We start from the raw sequence: 10,467 nt of genomic DNA, 5'->3' as shown, positions 1-10,467 counted from the left end.
TTTGTTCTATAATACGTTTCGGTGGGTTTGGTAATGACATTAGTAAATAACTAATTTTGGGCATTATTAAAGTTTTGATAATGATAACTCTTCCTAAGGCTGTACGTTTTCTAAAGGAAGACATTTTTATCAGAGTCTGCATTTGTTTAATTTGTCAAAATGTGATTCTATAATTTTATTTAAATTTATTGTAAAGTTAATGCCAAGCAGATTAAATTCGTTCACACCCAATTTTAACTTTCAACGTGCATGGTGGTAGACATATTTTGAATACTTCTTGCTTCCTATCCAAATGGCTTTAGACTTAGTGTAGTTTATTTTCAGGCCAGAAATTTCAGCATAATAATCAAGTACGGGTTAGAGACTCGGAAGATCCGTTAATAATAAAAGTAGTATCATCGACTTATTGTGATATTAAATATTCTGTATCATCAATGTTAATACCTTTAATATCTTTGTTTCTCACCAAAATACTTAAAATTCCTGCACATTTTATAAAAATATAGGGTGCATCCCCCTAGCAGCTCAAAAGTGTTTGATAGATAGCCGTTTTGCGTCACTCTAGACTTTAGAATTTTTATATACTGTTACAATCCAACTTTTTATTGATGTTTTAAAAGTGAACATATCTAAAGCTGTATAAATAAAATACCAAGATACTGAATCAACTGCTTTTTCGCAATCAGCAAGTACAAAAAAACCCCAGGTATGTTATTGTATTCGGTATATTGCATTATATCATATAACATACGAATATGTTCTCCAGTGACTCTGCCTTTAATAAAACCTATTTCAATAATACAACTCAGATAATGTTATTACCCTCCCTAAATATCCCTAAATGTAATAAATGATCAACTCTTTCTTGAAACATTGTTAATGGAAATAAAAGGGAAACCTATTTCATGTTCAACATATAAGAAACATAAAAATAATTAAATAGAAAATAAATTGTGTCAAGATATAAAAAAATCAGAAGAAAATGATAACGCTAACCATAACATATTAGAGGACAAAAAGGTCCGAATGAACACGTGCTCACCAAATATAAGAAAAACAACGGACATACCTTCCCGATTTCAATGTAAGTTATAACAATAAACGTTTATCATATTATTCCTAATTTTTGGTAGTTTTTTGTTTTGTCTGAAGTAGATGTGCAGTTACATGAAAAGTGTAGATGTATCATGATACACCTATACTTTTCTTCCAAAAGTGTAGGTTTATTGTAAATACACCTTCAGGCTTTGAGGAAACGTGTAGGTGCATCAGTTAATGCACCTACACTTTTAACAAAAGAAACCATGACAACGAGACCGAATGAATAATTTTTATGTAATCTGAAAGGGTTCTCCCGTATGCTATATTTTTGTTTTAACTATGGAAAAGGAATAACATACCATGTTTCTGTTAAAAAGATCTCGGATATGTGTTATACCGTTACTATACATATTGTGGATAAATAAAGACCTATTTTTAAAATGTGTATTGTACCACAATGGCTCATTTACTATTCTGTCTCAAGTTTCAATTGTTTCTTTTTAACACAATATATTTCCATTAATTCAATACTTTGTATTTAAATAGTCATCCAAATATAATATATATAGGTGTATTTAGTAGACTGGTAAACATATGAGTCATGTTTGACATACCTAATGTTTTTAACACCATTAGAATATATACAAATATTATCTAGGTGGGTTTTTTATTTAGTGTTATACCTAGAATATCACCCCCCCCCACCCCCCCACCCCACCCCCCCACCCCACCCCCCGATCCCATGAATCTAGATTTAGCTGTTTGCTCATGTTATGCCATGATACTCGACAAAGTCACAAAGCTTATAAAATTTTTTTGAAATATGTGCGGTTGGTGGCAACCAGGACTCGATTGGATTGGGCAAAATACGACGAGCAGTTTCAAATAAAAAGTGCAGAGATCCCCAGTGTAAACGGAATGCAAGTCCGTAGGAATAGTTGTCTGGCCGGACTTAGTCTCCTAGGAATGCAGGTCCTAGGTCTAATATACATAGGAATGCAAGTCCTAGGACTTATGTTCCTTAGGAATACTGGTCTGACTGCCAGGATATAAAGTCCGGGTCGGACATGCATTCCTGGACAATCAAAATTTAAGTCCAGTGGTACATATAAAAAATAAATTATAAATGTAAACAAAATGAAAAGCAGTTTCCTTTTTGGTTTATTTAATTAATTTGGGATACTGGCGCCTCTCTTTATTTAAATATTTTCTATTTATTCCAGTATTTTCCATTTATATCATTTGCAAGAGTATGTACGCATTTTGTTGACCTTATTACACGAGCAAAACCAAGGTCTTTATTCAATGCGAGTTGTTCCAACTAATAAATGTTTAAACATTTAAAAGTAACTCGAAAAGATTTTCCATAATTCGAAGCATGTATTAGTATTCGCAGATAAGTATAACTTGCCCCTTTGATATACCAACACAATTATTTGTTAGACATTATATACTGGTATTTGATAATAATAATAATAATCATAATCATAATCATAATCATAATCATAATTCAATTATAAAATGTGATATTTGCGTTATATAAATTATCTTATTATTTAATTTGTAAATTTGTGCCTTTTTCTCAATAATGTTGCAGGCGACTGTACATAGGGTGTGGGGTGGGATGGCGTGGTCTAAACGCCTCTCTTCAAAACAAATGTCTACCTGCCGCAGTCTAGACAATTAAGTTGATACTCAAACTTACAAATAATATTTTGACATACAGATTTGAACCCAGAATAATCTTAAGGGACTCGTACACTTATCCATCACACTACGAGGGAAGTCTGCCAAAACCTCACTTTTTTCTCGTATCTCTCTGGCAGCTCGTGCAAATTGCAGAGTATAACAAACGGACATCTAATTTGCCGGACTAGTATGTTTTGTCACTGCTGTAGAAGGAATTTAAGTCCGGTAGGAATACAAGTCCTAGGATAAAAACAACTTTAAAATAAATCAGGTATGAAAGTCCGGGTAGGACTATATTCCTAAGCTATGGAGGTCTGATAGGACCACTGTTCCTGGGAACCGAGGTCCTACGGACCTGCATTCCTTTTACACCGGTCGTATTGGGGAGTAATATATTTAAAACCATGGCTGCTATATGTTAATACCCCTATCAACAGTTTTTACACATAAGTAACCACTGCACCAGTTTTAAGCAAAATGCCACAAATCATACTAAGAAAGATAGTTTAAATGTTCACTCATACAATGAACGAAATATGACAAGTGTCACAACAACAGACGATTGTCAGTATTTCAGTAACGATGCTAGCTGCATTTACCATAGTTTGACACTCAATAGCCGATGTATTTTTTTCGTGCTAAGGTATCGTTAAACATTCATTCATTCATTCATTCATTCATTTATTCGTTTCATGACTTTAGAAATGCAACTTGTCAAAGTAGATTAGTTGGATCCTTACCAGGCTTGGGAATTGGAATAATAATCGCTTTCCTCCTATGAGAGGGAAGTCACCAGAAATCCAGATGTTAAAATGTTCAAAAAAAACCCATGAAACATGATTCAGGTAAATGGCTTAATAACTGTAGTATCATGGGCTCTACTAAGAGTATCCTACAATTATGCAAGTAGGAAAGTATGGACAGTTAGCACCATTACTGAAATACCGACAAGCGTCTGTTGACACGGCACTTGTCATCTTTCGTGCACTGCATGGGCGAACATTTGAACTATCTTTCTTAAAGGGACATTCCGAGTTTGCTGCAATTTTAAAGATGTTATCGACTAACAGAGACTTTTTAACGATTGCAATTACATATCAAACATATTTTTCTACATAAAATATTAGTGGCTGGATATTAAACGTGTTTCTGATCGTTCTAATATTTGTACTAGGTTAAATTTCATTTTATTTCCTAAAATATTGTTTTTTCGTACGTACGAAATTATTAGAAGAAAAAATCCAGTTTGGGCTTCTTTCAAATATTAAGACGACCAGAAACACATTGAATATAGAGCCATTACTATTCTAAACAAGAAACTATATTTAATATGCAAGTTTAATCGAAGAAATATTTTATAAGTCGGAAACAGCTTACAATGCAGCAAACTCAGGAATGTCCCTTTAATATAATGTTTGGCATTATGCTGAAAACCCGGGATAGTGGTTACTCGCGTATGAAACCTGTTGACATGGTTATTAAAATATAGCAGCCACAGTTCTAGATCTATTACTCCCCAAGACGACTGGGGATCTCTGCCCTTTTTAGTCCAAAATGCTCGTCATATTTTTCCCAATCCAAAGGAGACCTGGTTGCCTGCCAACCGCACATATTTCATATTCTTTGTTAAGCTTGGTGATTTTGTCGAGTATCATGGCAGGAATGTGCAAACAGCGAAATCTAGAATGGTGTGTGGGCGGGGGGGGGGGGGGGGGGGGGGGGGGAGATCCTAGGTATACCACCTACAAAAGAAAACTAGGTAATATTTTGGAACTGAATTTGGATGAAACACTGGCAAAAACAGAAAGAAAAAAAAAAACTGTTACATTTGTGGCATGGCAGTGGCAGATGTGGAACATAATGGCGATAAAAACATTAGGCATGTCAAAAATAACTGATATTTTAGCAGTCTACCAAATACACCTATTGGATAATATATTAAAGAAAAATATAATTATTTTCTCATTTATATGGAAAGATGGTCCAGATATAATTAAACGTTCATTCATTACATCCATTCATGGTTAAGGAGCTACTTCAATCCGACTGCAAATAGAAATATTTGCGTTGTTTTAAAAATAAATATATAGATAATGTAACTATATTATAGCCAATGTTGGATGACTATATAAATACTAAATATTGAATTTATGGAAATATCTTTTTTAAAAAGTCATTATTTATGACAATATGTATAGCAACGGTATAACACATATCCGAGATCTTTTTAACAGAAGCATGATACATCATTCTTTTTGCAAAGTTAAAACAAAAATATAACATACAAAGAACCCTATAACATACAAGGAACGATAATTCATAGTAGCCAAGAAAATTGGAAAAGCATCATCCATCAGTTACAAGAACAGATACATCTAACCATAAAAATCATGTTTACACGTTATTTTGCTATATATGGTCTTCACAGGCTCATACAATCAGTTCAATACCATACAGGGACAGATAGAGGAATACGTAAGTCAGACAGACGTTTAGATATGACCCCAGGGAGATCTTACAATGACCACAATTTTAATAATGCCAACAATGGAATTATTCACGTAAGATATACAAAGAGGCTAAAAATACATTTGACAAAATGTCCCAATAAAATAAGCAAATTACACAGCAGTCCAGACTAGAGCGTCATAGTGTTATAATATTGGATATGCTATCTAATATCGGATAAATGTGATTATGTGCGCGTAAAATGTTTAATCAAAATTGCAAGTAAGTAATAACAGTATGCCAAACGAAAAACTGTTATAGACAATTACTGAAAATCAGCAATTGTCAAAATACTGATAAACCTATAAAGCTACTTAACAGTTGTGATATTAATGACTGTGATTACTTGTCTTTTAATGTTACTATCTGGGTGTGTTCGTAACACAGAAATACAATTATAACCCAGTCAAGACTCGTAACAGTTTTGCTGCCGTAGTAGTAGTGTTGGATTACAGTTCGTATACTGGCAGTAGCTAGTGTGAATTTTCCTATTAGCTCAGTTGGTAGAACACTGTTATACTGAGAGTCTTTGGTTCGAATCCCATTTTGTAGAATGTTTTCTTTTTTCTGTGACAGTTGAACAAAAATTATTTTGCTTTTCTTTGTAAAAACGGGCAACTAATCCATTATAAATACTGTTCATGAAGCATCTGAGTACCTTGATTACATTCGTCTCCCTTCCATCCAGGCTGACATCCACGAGGACACTTTCCAGTGGCTGCAGGACACGATGACGGGTATTTGGTATCGCAGTGACGATCATCACATAACTTGAGACAGCGATGACCATACTTGACACCTTTCTGACATTCTAAGACAAAATAAACTAGATATGAGAAATTTCGAGGTAGATTTTCAAATTAGTATACTTAATATATTATTAAGCATTCAACTATTCATTGCAGCTTTGGTTGAAGGGTCAAACCAACTCAGTGGATCAACTGTTTCTGGTCGTCGCATCCCCTCGACTGGTATATCAACGATCGTGGTGTGTGTTGGCCTGTCGATGGGTAAACTGATGCCACGTTTTCACGTGTCGCATAAGTCTGATTCGACACATTTACTTTGAGCTAGCTTTTGAATCATTTAGATTATTTTAAAAATATTGTTAATTTGTATTCAGTATTTGAAAACAACCAGCTTTGTTTCTTAATTAGAATAACAATGATAACGTATCTTCTATATTTCATATAATTTCATTTCAACGTATGTTCGTGTTTATAATCCAATTACGGTTCAAGCACGCTGTCCTGGACACACATCGCAGCTTTCTGAGGTTGTCTGTAATGGGCAGTGGTCATATTTATTATGCATTAGAAGTTAGGAAACTTGTTTTGGATGCGAGCATGTAACATCTAACTACAAGAAATGACTTCAGAAATCACTGTTGACATCATTCAGCAAAGTTCGTCTTGTGTTGAAGATCTTTAAAAATGTGTATGAATATAGTTATAAACATGAATGAATGAATGAATGTTTAACACCCCAGCACGAGTTATAAACATGATTTCTCCAATAAAATTATTTGTATAGATTGCAGGATAACAATAATAACAGGCTAATGATGTAGGCTATCGTCTTTATCCTGTTCACCCCTGCGCGTGCTGTAACCTCACCGTGGTTCAGGGGTGTAACATTTTCTTTGAGAATGGCCAATACAGCACAAAATTGAAGTTTTGAGTAAAATTCAGTATCCATAAAATTCTGTGATATTTGTGTTTTTGCACAGTTCTTTACACTGTTTTTGTTTAAACCTTGAATTTTTATATTGATGTTGATCATCACTTCATTTATTTGCATTACCATAGTTTGACGCCCAATAGCTGATGTATTTTTCGTGCTGGGGTGTCGTTAAATATTCATTCATTCATTCATTATCCTGTTCAGGACGAATGGAGAATTCCGCTCGGCAATCCTTTGCTGTCTATATTGGACATTTTATCATTGCATTTGCATTTTGTGTAATTTTGTTACAAATAATTGCACTATTTTTTATTATTAAAATGTAAAAGCTATCAAGATACCCACATTTTTTTCTTACCTCAAACTATTGTATGTGGTAAAACAATTAAAACGCTTTACTTTCCACTACATTAACATGATCAACATGTCTGTTTGTTCACATCTTTATAATTAAATTTCTGTTACATTCATTGCAACATGTTATACTATTCTGGCAGAGTATATATACGTTAATGGTGGACATTGTGACGATCGCTGCAGTGGATGGTTATGAACTGGTTGTGTTATGACCGGCCTCGGTGGCGTCGTGGCAGACCATCGGTCTACAGGCTGGTAGGTACTGGGTTCGGATCCCAGTCGAGGCATGGAATTTTTAATCCAGATACCGACTCCAAACCCTGAGTGAGTGCTCCGCAAGGCTCAATGCGTAGGTGTAAACCACTTGCACCGACCAGTGATCCATAACTGGTTCAACAAAGGCCATGGTTTGTGCTATCCTGCCTGTGGGAAGCGCAAATAAAATATCCCTTGCTGCTAATCGGAAGAGTAGCCCATGTAGTAGCAACAGCGGGTTTCCTCTCAAAATCTGTGTGGTCCTTAACCATATGTCTGACGCCATATAACCGTAAATAAAATGTGTTGAGTGCGTCGTTAAATAAAACATTTCTTTCTTTTTTGGTTGTGTTATTTTCGTGGATTAAGAATCCAGTGGTATTGCTGATAGTCAAACCAATGAATTAAAAGACATATTTGTTATAGGAAAGTTACAGGTGAATAAGGAAATGTTGGTTGAATCAGGAAAGGTCACGGCATGAACTTTGAACCCAAGATGGCGGACTATTAGAATGTTCTAATTTAATGAATATACATACCAGTTGTGCCAAACCAAATGGTGCTGATAAAATAGCAATGAGTGGAATAATGTAACGACACCCCAGCACGATGTATAATAGTTATGATGCAATAAACCTATGGTACAAAATACCTGAAAGTGTTATAAGACTATCGTTATAAAGTTTCAACAATGCTGAACAGGGACGTAACTCTTATTGTGTAAATACAAATATTCCAGATAGATATAATATGAAAATTTAGAAACATCTCAGTATCTGTATGTGGTCAATGAAAGTTCTGGATGGAATCGAAATGATTCCATCACATTTCTTTGTCCAAATGGATAGATCACGAGGTTCGTTATAACTGAGATTAGACGGTAAAAAACTGTCATACAGTCAGAAGACACTGGCGGTGTATCAAGGCGAGAAGGATCGTTGCTCAAGAAAATTCAAGTAATTCAGCAACATGTCAGACACGACACGGTTTTCATCCTTCCAAGTTGAAAGGACTGCCACTCTCCCAACATAGGATCTAGCATCTGCAAGTAAAACTTGCGCAGAACATCGTTCCAGCAAGAGTTGTCTCCCGTGTTGCTTTTGCCAAGTGCAAAAGATAAAGTGTTGATACTAAAATGTCACTGGGTCCAACCCCGGCATGTCACAAATCCATAGCAGACTTGGCAGCTGAATCTGTTTTTATTACCCCTGATGCCGCGTGGGGATACCTCCTAATACGTCTTTATTGAATATACTAAAAATGACACACTTTCGTATACCATATAAATTAAGGGATGGTCCAGCTTCATATTTCATAAAGCTTGAAGACACGAAAGTGAGTTTGTGTAAAAATTATAATGTGGATGCACTCAGTTTTAGTTCTTCCAAGGCTTTAAATGACTGCCCAATATTAAAAATTGATGCTGAGTAAGGCAACTCAGGGAAACACCCTATGTCTGATAAAAAATGTCGACATAATTTCCATGTGATCCATCTGTATACACATGAATCAGTACTTGTCTGAATTTCCATCATAAATGTTTATAAATAGTTACTGTGCGATCTTTCTTCAGATGCGCCAGATCATATGGTGACTTCCGCGTGATCTGAGTATATGTTTAAATGCCACAACCATAGTATTTATTTAGTTGGAAATGTCACAAATGGGGGCCGTCCTTATCCAGTCATTTTGGGAATATTTCCATTCATGAAGCGACTGAGTACCTTGATTACATTCGTCTCCCTTCCATCCAGGCTGACATCCATGAGGACACTTTCCAGTGGCTGCAGGACACGATGACGGGTATTTGGTATCACAGTGACGATCATCACATAATTTGAGACAGCGAAGACCATACTTAACACCTTTCTGACATTCTAAGACAAAATAAAGTAGATATGAGAAATTTCGCGGCAGATTTGAATATTAGTATACTTAATAAATTATTAGCAATCAACTATTCATTGCAGCTTTGGTTGAAGTTTCAAATCATCTCAGTGGATCGATTGTTTCTGGTTATAACATCGCTTCAACTAGTATATCAAGGATTGTGGTATTTTAGTCCTGTCAATGGGTAAGCTAATACCATGTGTTCATGTCTCACATAAGCGTGACTCGACACATTTACTTTGAGCTAGCTTTGCAGTTGTTTAGGTTTTCTTTTTAAATATTGTTAATTTTTATTCATTATTTGAAAACAACCAGCTTTGCTTTGTAGTTGGAATAACAACGATAACATATCTTCTTTATTCCATTTAATTTCATTTTAATGTATTTGTGGTGCTTATATCCAATTAATGTTCAAGCACGCTGTTCTGGGCACACACCTCAGCTATTTGGGCTGTCTGTCTAGGACAGTGGGCATCACCTTTATGAATTAGAAGTTAGAAAACTTGTTTTAGATGCGATAATGTAACATCTAACTACCAAATGACGTCGGAACTCTTGTTGACATCATTCAGCAAAGTTCGTCTTGTGGAAAACAATCTTTAAAAATTTGTATAAAAATAGTGCGTGCGTGCGTGCGTGCGTGCGTGCGTGCGTGCGTGTGTGTGTGTGTGTGTGACCAGATGTTATGTAACTTATATATTCATCAAATACGATACCTGCTGTACAGTCATCTCCCTTCCATCCTGGCTTACATCCTTCAGTACCACAGTATCCTTGGTGTATATCACAGGATGCAGATGGATGCATGCAATGACGATCGGTACAGAGCTTCATACAACCAGATCCGTATTCTTCATTATTCGTACATGCTGGACAGGAAAGCAATAAGTACAAAACAAGGAACGTGATAGGTTTTATTAACGCTAGTCTATCGTTTCCCTCAATGTCATTGGCAGGAAAAAAATATAACTATATTTTATTAACCAATCTATTTTAAGTTTAAAAAAAACTACGTTAGTTTGTAGTAATGTGAATAAAGTAAGA

The 10,467-nt window shown here is 35.2% G+C and overlaps 1 protein-coding gene across 1 annotated transcript in view; it reads right to left on the bottom strand.

The window, feature by feature from the left end:
* The window catches only part of LOC121374544 (multiple epidermal growth factor-like domains protein 6), a 110,514-nt gene that overhangs the window by 72,569 nt on the left and 27,478 nt on the right, over positions 1 to 10,467 (bottom strand). Inside the window, exons 5-7 of the mRNA XM_041501649.1 lie at positions 10,140 to 10,292; positions 9,258 to 9,410; positions 5,897 to 6,049 (exon numbers count right to left, since the gene is read on the bottom strand). Coding sequence (XP_041357583.1) covers positions 5,897 to 6,049; positions 9,258 to 9,410; positions 10,140 to 10,292 — 459 coding nt within the window. The remainder of the gene's footprint in view (positions 1 to 5,896; positions 6,050 to 9,257; positions 9,411 to 10,139; positions 10,293 to 10,467) is intronic.

Source organism: Gigantopelta aegis, chromosome 6 (genome assembly GCF_016097555.1).
Source record: "Gigantopelta aegis isolate Gae_Host chromosome 6, Gae_host_genome, whole genome shotgun sequence".
Taxonomy (NCBI): Eukaryota; Metazoa; Mollusca; class Gastropoda; order Neomphalida; family Peltospiridae; genus Gigantopelta; species Gigantopelta aegis.
Note: the sequence above shows the minus strand (reverse complement) of the source record. Positions and strands in the feature narration are given on the sequence as shown.